We start from the raw sequence: 24924 nt of genomic DNA, 5'->3' as shown, positions 1-24924 counted from the left end.
AAAGAAGAAGGGTATAGGAGCAAGCAGTGCGTGTGTGCCAAACGTGCGGTTTGAAAAAAATATTTGTACAAATCTGACGGGTTGGAAAAGTGCTAATGCTAAATAAATTACGTGTACCAGAGAGTCTGTTCTAACGGGGATTTTTTTTAATGCAATTATTACTGCAAAGACTAAAAACGGTTGCATGCATCCGTGAATGCAATTGCTGACATGTTGCAGTTTATTTATTGTTTTGGCTAATTATTCGAGGATCCCTTTGTTATATCATTTGTAGACTAAAATAGTTGATTGCAATTCAAAACATTAATGACTTGTATGCTGTGTGATGACATGAACGAATGAATGATTGAAATATAGGCCTAAGTACGACGCCCTCTTAGGCCATACAGCTCAATGGTGGTTATACAAGGCTACTATACTAAGACTACTAATGATAACGACATTACTTATTATTATAACAATGATCGTAAATACAATTGTAATAATAACAATAAGAAGGAGATCAAGAAAAGGAGGGTATAGGAGCGAGAGCTGCGTGCGTATTGTGTGTAACAAACAGGTGCTGTTAGGTTACAATCAGGGCATAAAATAAATGTTGTGGTCCACCAGCCCCGCTAAAATTACACCAAGAAAACACAAACAAAAAAATTGATGAGCATGCTTTGTAATGTTTCTAAAACAATAAATGTATTACTAGTAAGAAGTAATGTGTGTATACTGATGCATTAGATTTTTTTGACCCAAGACTTTTAACTAAAATCTCACAGATAAATGTTCAGGGAGGTTACCGTGGTAGCACAACTCGAGTCACGTTTGTGCCTGTGAGATTGAGTCTGACTATTAGAAGCGTTGTCTTCTCTTCCCTAGCAGTTGATCTCAAACATAGAGAAACAACCTAGATTGTGAACAAACAATGTAAATAGCCAAGAAACACAAGGACAAAGTCTCACTTCAGTAGACTTTCCTTTCAAGTAAATTAGACCAACTTTTATGCCTGTGCGCAGCGCTTCCGAAAATTAATATTTCAATTAGTTCTTCATCTGCTTTATAGATTGGCAGGTAAGGGTGCTCTCGAGTGGCTAGATGTTCTTTACAATTCAGCCATCAGATTTGCCACAAATGCTCCTTATAGGACACAACACTGCACTCTATACTCCTCCGTAAACTGGTCCTCTCTGTATACCTGGCACAAAACCCACTGGTTGATGCTCATTTATAAAACCCTCTTAGGCCTCATTCCTCCCTATCTGAGATATCTACTGCAGCCCTCATCCTCCACATACAACACCCGCGACTGGAACGAGCTGCAAAAAACACTCAAACCGGACAGTTTTATCACAATCTCTTCATTCAAAGACTCAATCATGGACACTCTTACTGACAGTTATGGCTGCTTCGCGTGATGCATTGTTGCCTCTGCCTTTTTGCCCTTTGTGCTGTTGTCTGTGCCCAATAATGTTTGTACATTGTTTTGTGCTGCTACCGTGTTGTTGTCATGTTGTGTTGCTACCATGCTGTGTTGTCATGTGTTGCTGCCATGCTATGTTGTTGTCTTAGGTCTCTCTTTATGTAGTGTTGTGGTGTCTCTCTTGTCGTGATGTGTGTTTTGTCCTATATTTTTATTTCACTTTTTATCCCAGCATTGCAGCGCGAGGTGGAATAGGCTATATAGGATTTGTAGTTCTTTGATTTTGTGCGATTAATTTACCAGCTATGAAACTAAACAACGGAAATACTTTGAAAACAGCTACTGCAGCATTTATTTTACTATAAAATGTGATCGCACTTGAATATTTTTTATCCAAAAATGTGAGTGAAATGCTCACACTGTGGAGCCCTGACCACCGGCCAACGTGGCTGGTGAAATAGACATCTTACCCACCAATGCCAAAATCTACCTGCATTTGGCGGGTGTTAATTATAGGCCCCGATTACAATATGATAATCTTTCTGACCGGTTGGAACAGTGTAAACAGCTCTAAATACATTAAAAGCAGCCTATACCAGAGATATAAATCCTAGCAAAGAGTTGTTTTTTTAACTTGTGAAATTTCTTTTGCGTGTTGCAGTGGCGTGAGGCTTGGAGCTCACAGAATCAGTAGGCTATTAAACCTACTCAAACACGCAACAGAATCTGTCTTATTTCTGTAGATATATATGGCACATTTAACAGATAGGCTATTGATTATAGACCTAATTAAGTTGGGGTTTCCTCTCTCCTCAATTTTCTTAGACAATTAAATCTCACTCCGCTGCTGCCTCCGCCGCATTGTTCTCAACACCAATATGCTGGTTAACTTTGCTATTATGCACATAGCAACATGGTCTTGGAAAAGGCACCCATTCAACAGCGCACTGAAGATTGTTTCAGAACCGCAGACAGCAACCGCTATCCAATGTGGGGAAAACCGCACTTGTTATAAAATATACATATTTTTTATTAGTGTTGCAGCATTGTTCTTAAATAATATAACCATATACAATTTTCAGTAGCATATGTCGGAGCGATGGACTGTGCCATCCCCGTGGCCTCAGCAATGGATTAGTCCACTGAAACAGGCATAAATCAGACGGTTGTCTAGTGCGCCGTGAAAAAAAATATATATATTTATGATTGCTCGACTAAAGAAATCTCAGTCGACCAACAGCCTATCGACCAAACAATCAACCAGTCAACTAAACGGGGTCAGCCCTATAACAAACGCATAAATTCTCTTCATGGTGATGTATCCTAAATAGGTACACAAAAAGGTATAAATAAGCAATATCCTCCTTTGCATATTTGGGTATTATTCTACACAATGGCTATCATTCTAATGAGCTCTGCACCCAAACAAGACCAAATTTGTTCGGTCCTGACCGGACCAAATCTGAACCAATCATAGAGGTCTATGTTTCACAAGTTTGGACATCCAAGTGCAGAACAGTAGAGCTCAGTAGAGTACAGTACAGCTCAGTAGAGTACAGTACAGCACAGAACAGTAGAGCTCAGTACAGTACAGCACAGAACAGTAGAGCTCAGTAGAGTACAGTACAGCTCAGAACAGTAGAGAGTACAGTACAGTACAGCACAGAACAGTAGAGCTCAGTAGAGTACAGAACAGTAGAGCTCAGTACAATAGAGTAAAGTATAGTTCAGTACTGTAGAGTACAGTAGATTTAAAAAAAAATGTATTTTACCTTTATTTAACTAGGCAAGTCAGTTAAGAACAAATTTTTATTTTCAATGGCGGCCTGTTCAGGGGCAGAACGACAGATTTGAACTTGCAACCTTTCGGATACTAGTCCAACACTCTAACCACTAGGCTACCCTGCCGCCCCCCATTATAGTGTACTCAACTATAGTGTGCTCTACTGTGTAGTGTACTGAACTATTCTCTTCTTTACTGTACACTACTGTCCGAACTTGTGAACCCAACTGTGTTTTGTGACTACTATGATTTTCTATTGTTGCCAACTCAATTGCAAAAATTCCATTACCACATTTTCTGAAATTCCATTACTGATTTGGTAACAGAATTTTTTTGTTTTAATCACTTAACAATTCATAAACAAAATTGATATCAGTAAAAACTAGAGGTCGACCGATTAATTAGGGCCGATTTCAAGCTTTCATAACAATCGTAATCGGCATTATGGCGCCGATTATGGCCGATTACATTGCAATCCACGTGTTACGCGAGTGCAGCAAAGAGCCAAGGTAAGTTGCTAGCTAGAATTAAACTTATTTTATAAAAAAAAAAATCAATCTTAACATAATCACTAGTTACCTACACATGGTTGATGATATTACTAGTTTAACTAGCTTGTCCTGCGTTGCATATAATCAATGCGGTGCCTGTTAATTTATCATCGAATCACAGCCTACTTCGCCAAACGGGCGATGATTTATCAAAAGCGCAATCGCAAAAAAAAGCACAATCGTTGCACTAATGTACCTAACCATAAACATCAATGCCTTTCTTAAAATCAATACACAAGTATATATTTTTTTAAACCTGCATATTTAGTTAAAAGAAATTCATGTTAGCAGGCAAATTAACTAGGGAAATTGTGTCACTTCTCTTGCGTTCAGTGCATGCAGAGTCAGGGTATATGCAGCAGTTTGGGCCGCCTGGCTCGTTGCGAACTGTGTGAAGACCATTTCTTCCTAACAAAGACCGTAATTAATTTGCAGTCTGACTGAGCGGTGGTAGGCAGCAGCAGGCTCGTAAACATTCATTCAAACAGCACTCTCTTGCGTTTGCCAGCAGCTCAAAGCAATGCTTGAAGCGCAGCGCTGTTTATGACTTCAAGCCTGTCAACTCCCGAGATTAGGCTAAGAACATCCAATAGTCAAAGGTATATGAAATACAAATGGTATAGAGAGAAATAGTCCTATAATTCCTATAATAACTACAACCTAAAACTTCTTAACTGGGAATATTGAAGACTCACGTTAAAAGGAACCACCAGCTTTCATATGTTCTCATGTTCTGAGCAAGGAACTTAAATGTTAGCTTTTTTACATGGCACATATTACACTTTTACTTTCTTCTCCAACACTGTGTTTTTGCATTATTGCAACGTGTTTCATTATTTATTTGAGACTAAATAGATTTTATTAATGTATTATATTAAGTTGAAATAAAAGTGTTAATTCAGTATTGTTGTAATTGTCATTATTACTGTAACTAGCTAGTCATTATTACTTATCGGCCGTTGTAATTTTTATATTCCAATAATCGGTATCGGTGTTGAAAAATCATAAATCTGTCAACCTCTAGTAAAAACACGAACTAATTGATAGGTCTACCTTTACTTGTTACTTCTGTGAACTTTCATTGTCCTCCCTCCTCATGAGGGAGAGACATTTTTAAATATCTATTAAGATATGTGGGTTTTTGGTAAAGAAATTTCAAGGCACAAGGCAAAGTTTCTTAAACTTACAGAAGGCAGAAAAATGTATCCAAATGTATCCAAATATAAGTGTTGATATTAGTTGGCAGGGATCTTTACTTCAACATTTATGTTTTGATGCATTTCTAATACAGTTTAAGACTTTCTGGTAGATGTTTTTGAACACCCCTTCTCCACTAGTTTGACCAGAAAAAAATGATAAGAGTCTATCTGTCATTTTGACACCCAATTTGATATGCTCCTATGAACTTCACATGTTGGTGCTCATGGGAAATGACCTACTACTATAGTTGTTACTATTATTTTAATGTGTATTTCTTTCTGGTCGATAACCATCATTCAAGCAGTAACATTCCCCCATAATCAACTAGTCTATACAAAACTTTTACACCTACTTTAATACAACTACATTTGCCGTGAATACAGCAGACCTGCAGCCTGTATGTGTAGACCAAAATGTGTTGGTAAATGAAAAGCCAACGCTGTAAACAAATTTCTGTCATATGGGATAGCCACGACATTTCCCACAGATAATGGGTCATTTAGCTTGCTCATGTACTTGGTAGATGAATTCGATAACATTGAAAAAGTAGCTATACTCAAGTTAAGATAGACAGTGTATCCGTGCATTAAGTGCTAGCTAGTAGCTAGCAAAAGAATCCGTTGCCATTAGCAAGCAAGTCCTCTTCCCGGCAGCATTTTAGACAGGTGATCTTTGCCATCATTTGCATGTGCTACTGAGTAAACATGGTGCATAAATAAAGAGGTTGCTAATTTAGCTACGGTGTGCACACAAGCTTTATTAGGCAACTACCTAGCACTAGCTGCAGAACTATCTATTTAATATATAATACATACCATTTAGCAGACGTTTTTACCCAAAGAGACTTACTATTACGCGTGCATACATTTTATGTATGGTGGTCCCGGGAATCAAACCCACTACCCAGGCCTTACAAGCGCTATGCTCTACCAACTGATCTACATGCCTAGCATTGGCCAAATTAGCCATCTAGCTAGCAAAGTTGAATGGTGCTGAATTGGATTTCTGCTTTATCCCAGTGATGCTTAACCATCTTGCCAGTTAGCTAGCTAGTTACCACCTTGACAGAATCCGACTTCTGTTCATTTCTTCTCTCTAGTCGGAACGGCGCTATGCCAGAATGTGGACAGCCAGAGCCCAGTGCGGTATATGGCTTGGAAAACCAACCTCAATCCAAGGATGGAATATGTCACTGTACTCCTAGTTATCCCGAAATGATGAATGGTGAATCGAGAAGATTGGAATACTGATCGTTTTTTAATTAAACTGCCGTTTTTGGCAGCATGCTAGGCTAGCTAACGCTATAGTAGCCCATTAGATTCCATGAAAATGCAACGCCTAGCATTGGGGTGAGTAGCTACTGGATTGTCAAATCCAATGGGCTGCTTTAGCCTTAGCTAGCATGCTGACGAAAATAGCAGTTGAATTAAAAACGAGCAGAATTTCAGTCTTCTCAGTGTATCGTTTTGAATAATGGGATAATTAGGAGTACAGCGCCCTCTTCCATCCCTGGATTTTAGGTACATTGTCCGAGCCTTATTTCGCACCGTCTCCACGGTGTTCAGACCTTACAGGGAAGATCTAATTACAGTGACCGTACGGTCTGAATCTTTAGACTAGTTACAACCTAACTCAGTCAGTTACCTCATTCACCAGCACCAATTTGCAGAGCAGTGCAAAAGAGTACAAACTAGATCATGAGAGCCGACTTGCTAATGTTGCTGGCTTAGTCAGTTGAGAGGGCCTTCTAAGCATCATTTTCTAGTCAGGAGGCTAAACATTGTCAGCAACAGAGACTTGCTCCTTGAGTAATGTTAGCTAGATGTGTACATAGTTAGTTAGCTCATCTATACTATAACTATGATCACCTAGATTGAAGGATAACCATTTGACAAGCTGGATTCATGATTACAGACATGATTATTCTCTCTGCTGCTCTGGCTGACAACATAGCTGCACATCTCTCTCTCTCTCTCTCTCTGGCAACACAGTAATCGGTCAGATACAGCAGGTAGCTAATTGCTCATCCAACACCAATCAGGGCCCAATGTGTTTAATCAACTTTCTTTTCATCAACTAGGCAATAGTCTAACATAGCCATGATTTATTCATGTTTGTGTTTTACAATAACCCCGTTTTTCACATACCCTTTCTTGATGATCTAGCAAGCTTTCAAAGCAAGGTGGCTATATTTATTTATCAAGGTACATTAATATCTACAACATTTATAGATTGCTAATTTCCCTGGAAACAAATGAATCTAAGTTGGTTGAAGTAGCCAATCCAATGCAAAGGGAATAGCTATAGGTATATTTAACATGGTATCAACTAGACAAGGGGTGGTCTCGTCACAAATTGTTATGTTAAATCTCTGTGGTGTATCTGATGATTCCATTTGATAGATTGTAGCTAGCTAGATAACTTGGTGGATAATAAAGCTGCAGCTATTACTTCATAAGCGATTAGGTCAATTATGCTTAATGTGTACAGTTGGTAGCCTCTAAACGGTGAATCGCAAGCTTGCACAGTTTATTAAGCAAACGTTTCAACCAGTTTAGTTGACATTGCAAAAAATATACTAGCCACTAGCTAGTGTGTAGCATTGGATAGCAAGAGCCTATTTCTCAGAACATCTGACTCCAGCATAAAACGTCAGAAAACATTACTCTGCTGAGAAAACATTGAAGTTGCACTTGTTAGTTTTGTCTAAATAGCTAACAAGTAACGTTAACTAGCTAGGTAACGCTACGCACATACTGTAGCAGCTAGTTAGCTATATTATTCTAACCCTTGATAGCTAACAAAAGTTAGCTATGGCTAGCTAGTTAACGTTAGCTACCGAGACTGCAACCGAATCCATGTTTGCTTTGACTCGCCCACACATAATCATTCCTTTGCAACCGTATGACCATCCCTTTTGGTTTGTTATCATGATTGCGCGTGCGGATTAGGATTTTATTTTCAGTTTCAATGGCCTACATCGGCCTATTAGCTTGCTATCTGGACCTCGGACTCGCCTGAGGAAGCGTAACCCCGACCCGACGCCTATATGAGCGGATACAAGGCAACATAAATGTTAAAAACACATATCGGTGCATTCCACAACGTCTATCCAGTTTCACTGAACATAAACAACACCCGTGTAGCCGATCGGAATTGTTTTGTTATGGTACTCCTAAATCTATATTGTACAATCATATTTACCTCTGGATGTGTTGATAAAAAGAAATGGTTGCAAGGGGGTTGGATCCGTGTCTCTAGCTCCCTCTCCGTTCTATCGCTCGAACAGCTCCTCCGAGTAATAATATAACAACAATAATCCGGTTCGGGAGGGTTCGTTCTTCCTTCTCACTGCAAACATCTATGCTTGGAGAGGGGCAAACATTCCCATAACCAGTCCTTGCACCGGTTGATCCCCAACCCCGGCAGAAGATGAGTTTAAATTCCAACGGGTTTCGGAAAACAATCAAATGTGAAAAACAGAAATACTATTGACGCGGTGATAAAAGGGATCCACTCAGACTCTCCTCCTTCTCTTGCAGAACAAAATGCCGACCGGAAGAACTGCTGCAGGAATAACTCCCTCCACCGGCGCCAAATCAACTAGCAGGAGCAACCATAGCCAGCAACCCAGTTACTTCCGCCGCTTTCTGCATTACTAATGTACACCGATATCATCCATTCCACACAGCTACTGTAAATATTTTGGAGGACGAGGTCATCCTTGAGTATGCAACCAGCTAAACCAATGCAAGCAGTTAATACAATTAGATAACTAGCATAATTATAATTCAAATACATACATGTAGTTGTGTATGAATTGCATTATTTAATGTAAAACTTTTTTTTAAAGACATTTGGAATTTGGGCTGACATGAAAACCCATCAGTGCTTGGCTCAACAACCATCAACAACATTTCTCTCTCTCTCTCTCTCTCTCTCTCTCTCTCTCTCTCTCTCTCACTCACTCACTCACTCACTCACTTACACACACACACACACACACACACACACACACAGAACAGTTACTTTAATGAGGTTCTCTAAAAAATAGAAGCATGATGACCACCATGGTAGCAGAGAATTCCAGATATGTTGGTGTTGTCTCCCGCTGCATGCACCCACTTTCACACTTACCTTTGATTGACAGGTAGGTAGTTCAAGTAAGACCTAACACTGCATTCTACCTATGATAAATAATTAACAATAAGAAAGTTAATTTAATAAGCAAAACATTGATGGAAATAGGGGAAATGGCAAAGGAGTCAACAGACATGAATCTATCAAGGTATTAATATGCCCAAACAACAAGAGCTCTTGATCTCTCTTGTGGAAGAAAGCGAAAGTGTGCGAACTGACATGACTGACTGAACTGGTCTGATTTCAGAAAATCAATAAACACATACATACTTTTACTTTCTGTCTTACCTTTATTTGATTTCTTCCTGCCGCTTGGCATCCCATTAACATGGATGGGCCTGCTGTGTATACAGTTAGCTAGAAAGCTGGCAAAAATGTCTCCCAGTAAGATCGTTATTAGCTAACTTCAGCTAACGCGTTAGCAAGCAAGCAGAGAACGGACTTTTATTTATTTAACGTTTAACAAATGGACATTGAGAACAAGTAACAAAGTTAATTCATAATTTACCCGCAAAACTATTTTGCAACCAGATACAGATAGCTAACTAGTTTTAAACTGTTGAGGCGCTAGCTAGCCTGGCCAGTAGCCACTGTCTGATTGTTGTCATGGCGATAATTCTATTAAGTGAAGGATGTTGTTGAAAAAGTCGCGCTCTTTGATTTTCGGTGGTCTGACATAATTCTCGTTGCCAACCAAAGTTTTAGCAGCAGCATCTACTGAGGCTTCGCCCTTTCCTCTCTGGTTTCAACTATATAACGCTACCATGTAAAAACACACGTTGAAATATGGTAAATATGGATATTTCATGTAAGTATGAATGGTTTTATCTGATTTTACCTTCTGCAGGTACTTTGTCAGCCAGAGTATCGGCCAGAGTTGGGTCAACATTTGAATTAAATGCTAGCTATGATAAAGTCTACATACCGGTAGATGTTTAACTAGTATGTAGATGGCCTGCCCTGCTCCTTTATTTCTGTGTATCTACACCTTTGACAATAAAACACCAATGTTGAATTTGATCTCATATTTCTTGTGACATTGCTATCACCGATCCATACCCATTATTGACTTGAAATAGCCTACAGTACCATTATGTTGTTTCCGTAAAGGTTCATAATAGGAATGAAAAAACCTAGGGGTGCTAGTGGTGTCCCCCAAAGTTATCACCACACACAGATGAAAGGGAAAAGTTTGCATTAAGTGCTGCTCAAATCTCACCACAAGATGGCAGCAAACGTCCACAAACGATTCAACCTGCTTTCCCTAGAACAGTTTCATTTTGTGTTTGTATTTCAACTTTATTTAACAAGGCAAGTTAGTTAAGAACAAATTCTTACTTACAATGACGGCCTACCCCAGCCAAACCCTAACACAGACGACACTGGGCCAGTTGTGCGTCGCCCTATGGGACTCCCAGTCACCGCCAGTTGTGATACAGCCTGGAATCGAACCAGGGTCTGTAGTGACACCTCTAGCACTGAGATGCAGTGTCTTAGACCGCTGCGCCACTCGGGAGAATAAAGAGGGGGCTATCTCCCTCCTCTTTATTATTTTGCCAGGAAAGTCACATTGATATAAATAATCTACTGTTTTTCTTACATCCATCCAAAATATTATTTGATCTTTTTACATACCTATCTATGCCACTAGATTATTCAGTGTATGACCATCATTACATTACTAGTACATTACTATTACATAACAGTATATTACATTAGCCTAGTAAAGCCACAGTCTGTAGTGTCCGGTCATTTCAACTAATGAAATATACCCCTTGATTGAAAAGAATATGACATGTAGTTCGTACCATAGTAGTACAACTGTCTTTATTACCTCATAACCAATTAAAATCAAGACCTAGGCCTATTACTCCATTAGTATGGTTGTATTGTCATATGAGACAACAGATTGTGTGCTGTGTAAAATGATATCCACAGTTATTATAATTTATATAGCAAATGTTATGCAACTGTTTATTACTGTATGTGTGTCATTGAATACAAATAACCCAAATCAAACCCTGATTCCTTTAAAACATTTATTCAAAATTGTATTCACCAAAGACAAATCTGACAGTCTATTTCCTTTTTCACCACAAATGATGCATTTACAGAAAGTGAACAACAATATCAGAAAACATAAAGGGACAAAAAGAAAATCACAGTTTCTATTTGAGTTAGTTCACACATGCTGTTATTTATCACACACTGTGTTCCTTGATTTAACTTTCCAAGGCATTGGAGTGGCATTTCAGCCGTGAAAATGAATATCTTTCCACATTTAGATTAAAGAAAACACATTCAAGTAAACAATTATCAAGTTAACTATATGCTATAGTTCATTTACACAATATTTTCATACAATCTCTCTACAAAGTCAAAAAAATCTTATACACCTGCTATGTTAACAGAATTATATACTAAATAGTGAAGGATATTTAAAATACTAATTTCTCTTAGGGCTGGCTACAAAATAGTGAATATATTGTATAGTGATAACAATGGGATTGTTAGATACAGCTCATATACATTTTAACAATATTGTCAGCATCACAGCACCACTTTCAAAAATTGTATCAATCCAAATAAAGTAAAAAGACAATTGGAGTTGTCATATTGACAGCATGAAAAAAGGGAAAATAATAAATAACAATCCTCAAGTGCTGTGTATTTTTTATTTAAATGACTCTTTATTGAACCCACGATAAGAAGTTGTTTGTATTTCCAAAGAAGCCATTTACACTACATGGCCAAAAGTATGTGGACATGTGCTCGTCGAACATCTCAGTCCAAAATCATGGGCATTAATATAGAGTTGGTACCCCTTAGCTGCTATGGGGAGGCTTTCCACTAGATGTTGGAATATTGCTGCGGCGGGGACCATTCAGCCACGAGAGCATTTGTGAGGTTAGGCACTGATTTTGGGCGATTAGGCCTGGCTCGCAGTCAGCGTTCCAATTCATCCCAAAGGTGTACGATGGGGTTGAGGTCAGGGCTCTGTGCAAGCCAGTCAAGTTCTTCCACACTGATCTCGACAAACCATTTCTGTTTGGACCTCGCTTAGTGCACAGGAAGCATTTTCATGCTGAAACAGGAAAGGGCCTTCCCTAAACTGGTGCCACAAAGTTGGAAGCACAGAATAGTCTAGAATGTCATTGTATGCTGTAGCATTAAGATTTACCTTCACTGGAACTAATGGGCCTAGCCCGAACCATGAAAAACAGCCCCAGACCATTATTCCTCCTGCACCAAACTTAATAGTTGGAACTATGCATTCGGGCAGGTAGTGTTCTCCAGGCAAGTAGCGTTCTCCAAACCCAGATTCATCTGTCGGACTGCCAGATGGTGAAGCGTGATTCATCACTCCAGAGAACGCGGTTTCCACTGCTCCAGAGGCCAATGGCGGCGAGCTTTACATCACTCCAGCCAATGCTTGGCATTGCGCATGGTGCGACTGCTCGGCCATGGAAACTCATTTCATGAAGCTCCTGATGAACAGTTCTTGTGCTGACGAACAATTCATGTGATGATGTTACTTCCAGAGGCAATTTGGAACTTGGTAGTGAGGACAGAGGATTTTTACGTGCTACGCGCTTCAGCACTTGCCGGTCACATTCTGTGAGCTTGTGTGGCCTACCACTTCACAATAACAGCATTTACAGTTGACCGGGGCAGCTCTAGTAGGACAGAAATTTCACAAGCTGACTTGTTGGAAAGGCGGCATCCTATGATGGTGACACATTGAAAGTCATTGAAAGTCACTAAGCTCTTCAGTAAGGCCATTCTACTGACAATTGTTGTCTATGGAAATTGCATGGGTGTGTGCTCGATTTTCTACACCTGTCAGCAACGGGTGTGGCTAAAATATCCAAATTTGAAGGGGTGACCACATACTTTTGGCCATGTAGTGTATATTAGGGCCTAATTTCATTAGTCTCAAATGAAATGTGTTCTCTGTTGCATTTTGTGAAGGATATCGCTTGTCCAGCCATTCAAACATACTTTGTCTTTCAATCTTTTTACATCAACGCCCTCATCAACTTCCTCCTTACTTATACCATTATACCATGTACTTATTCTAGGCCAAGATGACTAACTCAACACAAAAATAGCCAGAAAAGCCACAAAACAGGAAGCCTATCTATCTTGTAGAGCGGCAGCAGATGTAAGCAATTTGATTGGGCCACTTCAGGGAGATAATAATTGTTTTGTTTATGAAAGGGACTTTATGAATGACAAAATAACAAAGGAAATGAAATATGGCACAGTGGCAATAACTGGAAAAATATGACAAAGAATAAAAACAAAACTGAACCAAAACGTGTATGTGTGTGTGTGAGCATTGAGCTACATCTTGGTTTCAGTGCCCGGACGTTTGGTGTTCTCATAGTCGTTTTCCTGAGAGATGAGCTGGTATGGTTTCTTCCTCTCCTCCAGCACAGCATTCCCCATCTCCACATCCTTGGCCTGCAGCTCGTGTCGAGATAGGAACTCCACAATGCCTGCCCCAATGGAATCGCCCAAGACGTTTGTCGTGGTACGCAGCCGGTCACTGCAACCCAGAAATAAGGGAAGAAGAAAAAGGTTAACCAGGGGCAGGGAGTCATATACAGTGGGAGGAGAGGTAGAGAGGGTTGCAGGACATTCATTCATTTACAAAATGAAACACTATGTCCCCCGGGACGTTTGGTCATGTTAAATGGAACAGTCAACATCTCAAAACATTCACCTATTTTCTGCTTTTGTTGAAAGATAAACTAAACTCTTTAGAATTCTCAGCAAAATAATGTAGATGGGAAACAGGCCACAGCGCTATCAACAGGGATATTTACCATCTACTGTTAAAGAGTAATTAGAGCACTCTCTATAGGCTATCTCATATTCTAATCACTGTGAGAAAATCCATGTTTTCAGTAAATGAAGCTTTGACTCTGTCTGCACATTCCGTCCATCCTAGTTTAAGGAGAGTGGGGTTTTTTCTCACTACCCAATTAGCTGTGTAATTTCTGTGAAGGGGATTCTAATTGAAATTATTAATTTGGGCAACCTAATTATGTTTCTATGTTAAAACTCATTGCAAAAAAATATGTAATTCAAAAAAAAAATTGGATCAAGACCCTAGGGATAGTAGTTAAAGGGATAGTTCACCCAAATTACAAAATTACATATTGGTTTCCTTACCCTGTAAGCAGTATACGGACAAGGTATGACAGGATTCCATGCTTTGGTTTAGTTTCCCTGGCACTGTTTCCAAATGCTAACGTTTTAGCATTTGTGGCACAAATCCCATTCAAGTCATTGGACCGATATTAGCATTTTTCACACATCATGTTCAAATAATCTATAAGTGACTTTGTTGAGCTTCACAATCAATTTCAGATATTTTTGGACTTTTGAAATGCTAATATCGGTCACATGACTTGAATAGGATTTGTGCCACAAATGCTAAAATATTACTATTTATAAACATTGACTGGGAAGCTAAACCAAAGCATTGATTGCTGTCATACCTTGTCCATAAACTGCTTACAGGGTAAGGAAACCAATATGTAATTTTATAATTTTGGTGAACTAGTGTCAATAGGGTTGTAGTTGATAGAAATTTGACCTTTAAAATGAGAGATAAATGGTTTTCGTTTTAGTTCCAGTCATTAGACAAATTGTATTTCACAAAAAGTAGTATGTGGATTTGTACCATAATAGCCTAATCATTAACAAAATATAGTTAATTTATTCTAATTTCTCAATCTGAAAATGGGAAAAATGACTCACAGGAACCAATCAACTGCAATGATGAGGGTGATGTCATCAGTGGGAAGTCCGACAGAGGTCAGCACAATCACCATGGTGACCAGTCCAGCCTGTGGGATCCCAGCAGCTCCAATACTTGCCGCAGTGGCTGTGATGCTGTTTGATAACAGAAAATTACATGTTGATAAATCTTGATAAATCATGTAATTCAGTTGTAAACATATCAACACCCTTTGATTCTGGAAACATAAACCTTAGCTTATAAACCTTAGATACTCATTCGCACCTGATTGTGATGATCTGACCTATGTTCATCTCCATGTTGTTAACCTGGGCTATGAAGATGGCTGCCAGAGCCTCGTATAGTGCTGTTCCATCCATGTTGATGGTGGCGCCCACCGGTAACACAAACCGTGTGATGCGCTTATCCACCTTGTTGTTCTCCTCCAGACACTTGAAGGTGATGGGCAGGGTTGCTGAGCTGAGATAAAGATGGAGAGAAACAGGTAGTGTTTGAGTTTGACTGTTTGTTGTTGTTTCTATTAAATCTATTATCCGTATTCGCCATATAAAGGTAAGTAATCCTACTAATGGGGATGATGATGCCTCATAGGTTTTTCTTAACCACAGGAAGCAGGAACCTCTGCCTGGCCCTACTACTTTGATATGAGTCGGCCAAGCGAGGCGTGGCTACAGTGTCGGTAGTCAGAGTAGGCCAGGGAGAAAAGCAGCAGTGTTCGGGGGAACCTACCTGGAGGAGGTTCCCAGGGCTGTGATGAGGGCCTCCACCAGCCCCATGATGAAGATGAAGGGGTTCAGCCGTGTGATGGCGAAGTACAGGCCTGGGAGGATGATGAAAGCGTGGATGGAAAGGCCTATGATCACCGTGATGGTGTACATAGCCAGCTGACCACCCATCTCAGTGATGTCATCCATCTCCACGATTTTCCCCGATATGAGGAACAGGATACCGATTGGGGCATACCTGTAGAGCAGAGGGAGGAGAATGGGTTATGCCAGGGAAGGATAAGGTCACAGTTCAAATGACCCTACATTCTCAGGATCTTACTTATTTTTCTGTGTAATAGGCCTGAATAGGAAAACGATTAGTGAAACCATCAGTGCCTTCTGAGACTGCAAGCACGGGCTGCAAGCACGGGCCTTTATTCATAAACAACTTGATTTATATCTGTCAAATATCTGACTGGGAATATGTTGATTTAATTGGCACAGTGAACATGTCACTGGTTTTGATTGCAAAGCCTTGTCATTCAGCTGTGGAACCACTTAGCATCAGGAAGTTATATCCTGAGGCGGTTCTGTGTTGGCCAATTATTAGGTGGTGCTCATGCAATTATCTCAGTAGACCTAAATACCTATATCAGATCTCACCTGTATAGAGTTACCAGAGAATTCACAGCAATGCCTCAAGCAAGAGGCTAAATGAAGCCATTTGATTGAATTGAGAGGGAGAGATAAACATAGTACTGCCCCAACTCTGCAGGGACTCCATAGACTTAGCTTTCCAAAGCACAGATGGAAAGATTTTTCTGTAACAGATGCATGGGGTTCACATACACACTCACCTAATGAAGATGGGGATTATTGGACCATCATCATAACACACACACCACACACACACACACATCATCTTTAAACACCCACACACAAACACACACCAAATACTCACCACATGATAATGGCGACCAGCCTCATGATGGCCTCATTGAGACTGTCGAAGAACTCCCTGAGGGGCTGGCCCTGCTCCTTCATGTTACCGATGATGAGGCCGAAGCACATGGAGAAGACCACCAGCCCCAGGGCGTTGACCCCGTTCACCGTGCCCGGGATGGGGATCACCTCCTCCCTGGTGATCTGCTCGGTCAGGTTGGTCAGGTTGAAGACAGAGTCATTCACTGTCATCGTCACATGGACGATTCGCTTCCCGTATTTGGTTTTGAACTGGAGGGAAAGAGCCAGTTGTCGTAAGTGATGGGTTATCATTGTCTTATTAAAGTGATGATAGCATGTCATCTCCTTTGGTGAAAACTGTACTGAAATATCGTCTTTTGTAATGTTGACTTTATAATCATTCAGCCATATATTCAGTAGAGCTCATAAAAAGCCAAACTAATAGATAAGGTATCGAGGGATTGTAGTCAGACGTGTGCCATTTCGAAAGACTAGAGAGCAAAAAGTCTAAAGGCGCCTGCTCCACTCATCTCAACCTCATGAATTAAACAATAGCCCTCTGTATGACTGGAGCAGTATTCTGTAAGGTCCAGCTGGCTCACTGACGACCCTGTCTGGACCACAAAGCGTTTAGCCCCCCGTAGACATGGTCTTCCATTACTTATATTGTCCTGCCCCAGCAGCCTCTATATCTCAGTTTCCGGACCATCCTGCCCCCACCATGCTACTATTGGAAGTTGGTCCTTTCTTCTCTTCCGCTGGTGAATTCTTTTTATTTACACATGGCAGCAGAAGTCAGATTTTGTCATTTGTTCCTAGTCGTCAGAATATTTCTTCCAGTGTAAGTCAAAGTCCCCCCTCAGCCCTGGGTTTCTATGTCTCTTAGGGTGATGATTTATCGCTGCTCAGAAATGCCAAAACCAGCAAGTTTCCTCTCAATACAAGCATTTCCTTTGGCAGAATTCTTCAGACCATTTTCCCTATCTGCTAATTTAGTAACAAAGTCATTAGATGCTTTACCTGCTGTGTGCAGGCCTGGATCATGTTTGGTGGAAACATGTTTCTGAAATTAAAGAGCATGATCATCACAACCAATGAACACTCCAATATTAAGGCAGGAGTACAATGGCAAAATACAGTGCATCTTTCCTCCACTAAACCCCTGACCCTCTTCCTACAGTAGCATGCAGATACCTGATAAGATCCAGGAAGGCATCGGCAGGGCTGATGTCCTCTATCTTCGACTGTTTCATGAACTCATCCTTAGATCCTTTCCCAGGGTGGATGATGAGCACCACGATGATGCCTATGATGACAGCGATGATGGTGGTGGTCATGTAATACACCACAGCTCGCATACCCATCTTTCCTGAAGCCTTACTGTCCAGCGCTGCCATGCCTGGTTGGGAGAGACAGGGGAGATGTTGTTTAGAAGAACAGTATTATCCCATTGTGCAATATTTCTAATATTTCTTCATAGTAGTGGCATGATAACACTTGAAATAGCAATTGCTACTGTTTCAAGCAGACCACCATAGTCCCTGTGCCCAAGAAAGTGAAGGTAACCTGCCTAAATAACTACTGCCCTGTAGCACTCACGTCGGTAGCCATGAAGTGCTTTGAAAGGCTGGTCGTGGTTCACATCAACACCATCATCCTGGTAACACTAGACCCACTCCAATTCGCATACCGTCCCAACAGATCTACAGATGACGCAATCTCAATCGCACTCCACACTGCCCTTTCCCATTTGGACAAAAGGAACACCTCTGTTCATTGACTACAGCTCAGCGTTCAACACCATATTGCCCACAAAGCTCATCACTAAGCTAAGGACCCTGGGACTAAACACCTCCCTCTGCAACTGGATCCTGGACTTCCTGATGGGCCTCCCCCAGGTGGTAAGGGTAGGCAACAACACATCAGACATGCTGATCCTCAACATGGGGGCCGCTTAGGGGTGCGTGCTTAGTCCCCTCCTGTACTCCCTGTTCACCCACGACTGCGTGACCAAGCACGACTCCAACAAAGTTTGAAGTTTGCTGATGACACAACGGTGCTAGGCCTGATCACCAACAATGATGAGACAGGCTATAGGGAGGTCAGAGACCTGACAGTGTGGTGGTAGGACAAAAACCTCTCCCTCAATGTGAGTAAGACAAAGGAGATGATTGTGGACTACAGGAAAAGGCGGGCCGAACACACACCCATTCAAATTGACGGGGCTGTAGTGGAGCGGGTGGAGAGTTTCAAGTTCCTTGGTGTCCACATCACCAACAAACTATCATGGTCCAAACACACCAAGAAAGTCGTGAAGAGGGCATGACAACGCCTTTTCCCCCTCAGGAGACTGAAAAGATTTGGCATGGGTCCCCAGATCCTCAAAAAGGTCTACAGCTGCACCACGGAGAGCATCCTGACCGGTTGGATCACCACCTGGTATGGCAACTGCTCAGCATCCGACCGTAATGCGCTACAGAGGGTAGTGCGTACAGTCCAGTACATCACTGTGGCCAAGCTAACTGCCATCCAGGACCTATATACTAGGCGGTATCAGAGGAAGGCCTAAAAAAATTCTGCCATAAGACTGCTGAACGATCCATCAAATGGCCACCCGGACTATTTGCATTGACCCCCCCCCCACGGTAAGGCCTACACCTGTTGTATACAGTGACAAATAAAATGTGATTTGATATTTATCATCTCATGATAAATATATAAGATATAAGCTGACCTGCTGGAGGATGTAGCCTAATACAAAGAGTAAACGGGTGTGCAAATGAATGGGCTGCCTGACAGTCATCTGACAGAAGTCCTAGTGCGATTGTAAACCAGGCTAGTAGCAAAACATACAGGCAGGTGAAATAATGATGTTCTGCATCTGAAAATAGATCATGGTTATAGTTAGCTTCTGCCTACTGACATCTCTCTCACAATCTTACAAAAAGGTCATGGGGAAGAGAGACGGACAACGAGCCATTATAGAGACCTCAACCTCACAAAGCGTTGCAAGCTAGCTTTGGATTTTCCAAGGTGTCAGGGGCCGTTCTGGTGTGTTATCCCCATTCAGTGGGCTGACGGAGTAAGAATTTTGTTTGTGTAAGCGAGATGTAGGTGCTCTTTTAATCCTGTTGGGGGCACTGCCATTAGACAAAACCCTCTCACTCTTTCACACTCTTTCAGCTTCCACTCTCCTTCATCACGCCTCTCTCTCCCACAATCACCTGCTCCACTGTGCTGCTCTCTCTGTCTGTCTCTCTCACTCTCTCTCTCTCTATCCTCTCTCTCAGTCCTGGGAAACTTGTCCACTTGCCATGCGCCCATAACAACATTGCCATGGAAACTGCAAACAAGCCTGTGTGAACACTTTCACAGGACTAAAGAAATTACTCACGTGGCTTATTTTCAAGGGTTACTACAAAGAGGGAGGATGAAACAAAACTGCACCCCACACATACTTCTCCTTTCTGCCTTTCTCTCCACAGTTCTACTTTTCCAAGGCAAAAAACAACAACAACATGTTTTTAGGGTGTTTCAAGTGAGATCAAATCAAATGATACTTAATAAACATTCACAACTTCTTTCAAGTGAGTGTTAACACAAATTAGGTTAATTTAAAAAGAGGTTAGTTTAAAAAGAAAATGAAGTACAGTACAGATCAGCTCAGTCTTTGAGAAAGGATTAGAGCTTGCTGCTCCAGGTCTAGTTTCAAGCTCATGCTGCACATCATACCAAGCTGGGTGCATCATGTGGATCCTAACCTTGTGGAGGACTCAGCCAGATAATAGATGGCATAGTTACATGTCCACTTGTGTACCTGGGCAGTGTGCCTCTTTTCTGGGCCGTGACCTCTTACCCCACCACCCTCCAAACCACTTACGGTATTGTGGTGCTGGGTGGGCATGGAATTCCACTAAACAATACAGCTATGAAGGAAGAGGCGGAGGGGCACTTTCCGTGCTTTTATCCGTGTGAAGCGAAGCAGGAGGTAGAAGTGCAAGGGGGTACCCATCCCAAAGCCACCCTCTCAGACCCACAGGCAGTGTGCTTCCGACTGAAAGCTACCTCATCCTTCCGTCTCTCTTCCATCATTTTAATAGCAAAGAAGCACAAGGAAGTGACTGTCTCCATGCCAGAAACTAGAGGACCAAAGGGAATCTGGAGAGAAATGGTGGCAAGAAATTTCACATGGATCAAGCATAAGTTACAGTATCTGAAAAGTTGTGCCTCGAGCTCCATTGGCATTTCCCCTTTTTCACTGGGTATCAACACCTGTCTTTCAAACACCACTTAGTCTACCCCTCCTCTTTATCATGTGTCTTTATTATATCTAAATTTGCTTCTGGCGGAGGGCATCAGTATAGTGACTTGGTGTACCTGTGATGAGACTGGATACCAGCAGGGGAAGCACCAGCATCTGCAGCATCCTCATCAGCAGCTCTCCGGGGAAAGAGAAGTACTTCACCTCTCGGTAGGTCATTTTATAAGGACGCAGTGCAAAGCCAAGGATTATACCTGGAGAATCAGAAGGGCTAATCAGTGTGCTGGAAACATGAACATGCAACTGCATATAAAGCAAATGACAATGAGAGGATCTGTCTCTCAGTCACATCAAGAATGAGGTTTGTAGGTGAGTCCTCCCTATGGGATTGGGATTACAATAAGAGAGCATGGGTTTCAAAGTGTGTGGGTGTGTTTGCGTGAGTATGTTGGCCCATTTCGGTGTACTGTGTATGTAGGCCTATGTACACTCCCCTACGTATTTATTTGGACAGTGAAGCTAAAACGTTTAATTTGGCACTATACTCTAGCATTTGTACAGAAATCTTGATGCTACCATGATTCCGGATAATCATGAATGAACCGTGAATAATGATGAGTGAGAAAGTTATAGATGCACAAAGATCATGCGTCCAAAACAGGGAATTATTTTTTGGGGGGTATGAGCTTTGTTCCTTTAACTTTCTCACTCATCATAATTCACTATTCATTCATGATTATCCATAATCGTGGTAGTATTCACATTGATGTAGAAGTGTTCAGAAACATCTAATATTCTTATTTTAAATGAAAATGACTCCAAAATGACACAATACATTATTCATCGTTCAGTTCCTATCGGGGCAAAAAAATATAATCCGAAACACAAACAAAACAAACTGCAAATGCATCCAACAAGTGTTTAGAGCTGCAATCTTGATGTAGTCATTACGTGCTAGGAATATGTGACAAAATACTAAACCTAACTACTTTAATACACTGTAAGTGTATTTTTCCAAATACTTATGAAAATAAAATGAACAAAAAGGTGACATTCCGTGCGGTCGCCTCAGGAAACACTTGATCTCAAATCCAAAATGGTGGTGTATAGAGCCAAATGTACAAATTTTAGGTTCACTGTCTAAATAAAAAGGAGGGGAGTGTGTGTGGGTGGACTGGGGTGTGGCATTGGAGGTGTGTGTGTTCACTCACCTACAACGACGGCCGCTACAGTAAAGAGCACAAAGGCGTTCTTCTTGAAGAACGCCTGGACATCTTCCTTAGAGATGTCCTCCACTTTCCTCTTGGCCTTCATGGTCTTTATGTGGATGCCCTCCCGGATCCGCTGCATCCTAGTGTGGGAATCTGAAGCCGGGGGGGGGTCCCCATTACTTTTGGTCATGACTGCAGACAGGACTAGGAGTGTCTCACACACCTTTTAGACAGCCAGACAACCTGAACCAATGGGTCTGACCAGCCCTTACTCAGGTGATAGCTACTGGAGAAGAGATGAAATGACACATGCAGTTGAAATGACACATGCAGACATTCACATTCACATGCGGTTGATAAGTTAGGAGAAAGAAGAACAGCTTATTTTTTCTTATAGCAAATCTGGACCATATGGTGTGTAGTCAAAATAACAAATGTTTTCATGATGAAATAGTCACACAATCTTGAGAAGAAAGCAAGTATTTTATTCTAAGACAAAAGCCAGTATTTCTTCCCCATGATGAATCCATCCATGGCAAGCATCAAAGCCCCTGAACACGGGAAGCATGGAACCCTGCAGGTGCAGATCTGCATCCCTAATACACCCTGGCAACTCATCAGTCTATCCTGGAGAATATTTATTCATAAAAACACTTGATTAGGAAAAACGTATGCACACCTGAATAATGGAATAACAAAAACAATCAACTGCGTTTCTTTAAAGAGATGCACTATATACTCAACTAAAAGCACCCTACACAATACAACTATGTATCCTTTCATTGGAAAGGCATACTTATTCAAATCAATTGTTTGATTGAATGCCAGTTGGTAACACTCTGAACAAACTAAACATTTTGTTACAAAGATTTTGTTTGCATTTTAATGAATTTAGAAGATGTGGACATGAAAATCTGAACAAAAGGATGAGACCTTTCATGCATGGCCACATCAACAGTATGGACCCCTGGCATACAGCTAAAACATCACAAGGGCCACACAGACCTGGTCATTCCATTGGACAACAACACCAACAACTATCTCCTCCTGATTCCTCAAAAGTGGCAAAACAAAACACTGACCTTTCACCAGTGTAGATGTTCCCTTATTAGACAAACTCCTCTTCCTGATGAGTTATCCTCAGCCTGAGGACAGGTCAGGCAGGCAGAGAGCAACAGTGGTAGAGGCAGGCAGTGGGTCCAGAGGCAGAGAAGGGAGGAGAGATAGAGACTGGGAGATGGAGTGAGATAGACAGGCACATAGAGAATGGGAGGTGTACATATGTTCTCTGAAGACAACTGAGGCAATCCCTCATACTCCCATTCTCTGAAGAGGGAGGAGACTTTCAAACTCAGAAAGAGAGAGGGAACGATAAAGAGAGGTAAAGATAGAGAGAGGGAACGATAGAGAGAGGTAAAGGCAGTGGGAGGAGATGGTAGCCCTTCCTATCTCTTTACAATTTGGGGGATGTTATGTCCCTCATTCATTCCAATAAAAGAGTGCCCTATGTGATGTTCAGAAAGCTTAAATTAGTAAGAATATACAGTAGGATATGCTGTATGCAACATGGAACCAAATAGGGTTCTACCTGGAACAAAAAATATTTCTGGAACAAAAAAAAAGTCATCCTATGCGGACAGCCAAATTACCCTTTTGGAACCCTTTTTTTCCTCCTCTCTTCCCGCTCCCATTCTCCTCCCAGCTCTCTTTTCCTTTCCCATATTCCCTCCTCCCCATCCTCTCGCCTATCCTCTTCCCCTCTTTGTCGGGCTATTCAACCCTCACTGGAGTGCTTCAGAAACAGATAAAGCCTGTGGACCCGTAAGCAAGATCTGCTCGAGGTGTTAGGGCTCTCTCCCTCTGCTTCAGTGTAACCTCTCCCACAGTCCTGACAAATAGGAGCTTTCATCACCAGCAGCAGTGGTTGCTGGTCAGGACTGGACAGTCAGTGCCTAGTGCCATAGGATCAGCATTTGTTTCAAGATACTGTACTTTGAAGTATTGAAGTATCATTCTGAGTGTTTCCCAAAAAGAGGTGTGATGTGCGACAGCGGTGCACCGTTTCAAATGTGCAGTAAATCTCTATGTCAAATATTGAGCTTTACAACACTCACCTGTGCAACTAGAGGCGAAAAAACTCCTCATCTTTACTCCACACAGAGAGACGCAAACAAAGCTCTCCCTCGCCCTCTATATGGACCATAACTCTATCCTCCTGATTTGAGCTTACTAGCAAAAACTCTGAACAGAGTTTTTGTCCGATGAAGTGGATCCTAAGCTACAGGACTGTTTTGCTAGCACAAACTGGAATATGTTCCGGGATTCATCCAATGGCATTGCGGAGTTTACCACATCAGTCACTGGCTTCATTCATTTACTGCAGGGGGCTAAATCAGGGTCACACAGTGTTTCTTGGTAGCTTTAAACAAATATACTTCGAAACAAAAGTATACACCTCACACACATGGTTATGGCCATAAAATTTCAATACTTCAAAACCAAATGGTAGGTCCAGGTAGTCACAAAAATGGATAGTTGTTGGTTAAATGGTCATTTTAATGAATGGAGCGAATTTGGAGTGGCAGTTTTTTTTCATGTGAGCGAGGATCGTTTTTTTAGCGGAGCGGTTGGAAAGGACTTGGAGCGGGGTGCAAGCACTGCTCCGTGATCCGACCGCTCAACTCCGCTCATATACTCTGGTGGCCGTGCACGACTCCAACACCATCAAATTTGCCAACAACACAACGGTGATAGGCCAGATCACTGACGACGATGAGACAGCCTATTGGGAGGAGGTCAGAGACCTGGCAGTGTGGTGCCAGGACAGCAACCTCTTCCTTAACATCAGTAAGACCAAGAAGCTAATCGTGGAGCTCAGGAAACGGAGGGCAGAACACGCCCCCATTCACATTAACAGGACTGTAGTG

The 24924-nt window shown here is 41.5% G+C and overlaps 2 protein-coding genes across 7 annotated transcripts in view; both read right to left on the bottom strand.

The window, feature by feature from the left end:
- The window catches only part of LOC106563887 (nipped-B-like protein), a 48165-nt gene extending 38501 nt beyond the window's left edge, over positions 1–9664 (bottom strand). For 3 of the 5 annotated variants that reach the window (XM_014129821.2, XM_014129829.2, XM_014129851.2), the window contains exon 1: positions 9371–9664. In XM_014129821.2, coding sequence (XP_013985296.1) covers positions 9371–9401 — 31 coding nt within the window. In that variant the 5' untranslated portion in view covers positions 9402–9664. Of the gene's footprint in view, positions 1–8146; positions 8507–9079; positions 9130–9370 lie in introns of those variants that run through there. The other 2 variants (XM_014129844.2, XM_014129839.2) reach the window with 2 other exon arrangements.
- Positions 9665–11107: 1443 nt separating this feature from the next.
- On the bottom strand, positions 11108–23349 carry LOC106563909 (excitatory amino acid transporter 1-like). Of its 2 annotated transcripts, XM_014129860.2 has the most exons (10): positions 23080–23349; positions 21998–22150; positions 20903–21040; positions 17720–17924; positions 17546–17588; positions 16524–16795; positions 15585–15818; positions 15120–15314; positions 14855–14989; positions 11108–13634 (listed from the first exon to the last, which is right to left on the bottom strand). In XM_014129860.2, exons 2-10 carry the CDS (start codon positions 22134–22136, stop codon positions 13430–13432), a joined length of 1566 nt encoding a protein of 521 aa, XP_013985335.1. In that variant the 5' UTR covers positions 22137–22150; positions 23080–23349; the 3' UTR covers positions 11108–13429. The 2 variants fall into 2 exon arrangements, with proteins under 2 accessions (XP_013985335.1, XP_045545565.1); XM_045689609.1 differs by lacking the exon at positions 23080–23349 and having other exon boundaries at positions 21998–22187.
- Positions 23350–24924: the final 1575 nt, after the last annotated feature.

This window comes from Salmo salar, chromosome ssa01, assembly GCF_905237065.1.
Source record: "Salmo salar chromosome ssa01, Ssal_v3.1, whole genome shotgun sequence".
In the NCBI taxonomy this organism is placed as follows: Eukaryota; Metazoa; Chordata; class Actinopteri; order Salmoniformes; family Salmonidae; genus Salmo; species Salmo salar.
The sequence above is the reverse complement of the archived record's forward strand: the minus strand, read 5'-3'. Positions and strand labels throughout refer to the sequence as shown.

Coding starts and splice junctions, on each gene's coding strand:
- LOC106563909 (XM_045689609.1), bottom strand. CDS start 22,187: ATGACCAAAAGTAATGGGGACCCCCCCCCGGCTTCAGATTCCCACACT. Junction 14,990..15,119: donor GGTCAGATCATCACAATCAG/GTGCGAATGAGT, acceptor GTTATCAAACAG/CATCACAGCCACTGCGGCAA. Junction 13,635..14,854: donor ATTGCAGTTGATTGGTTCCT/GTGAGTCATTTT, acceptor TCTGGGTTGCAG/TGACCGGCTGCGTACCACGA.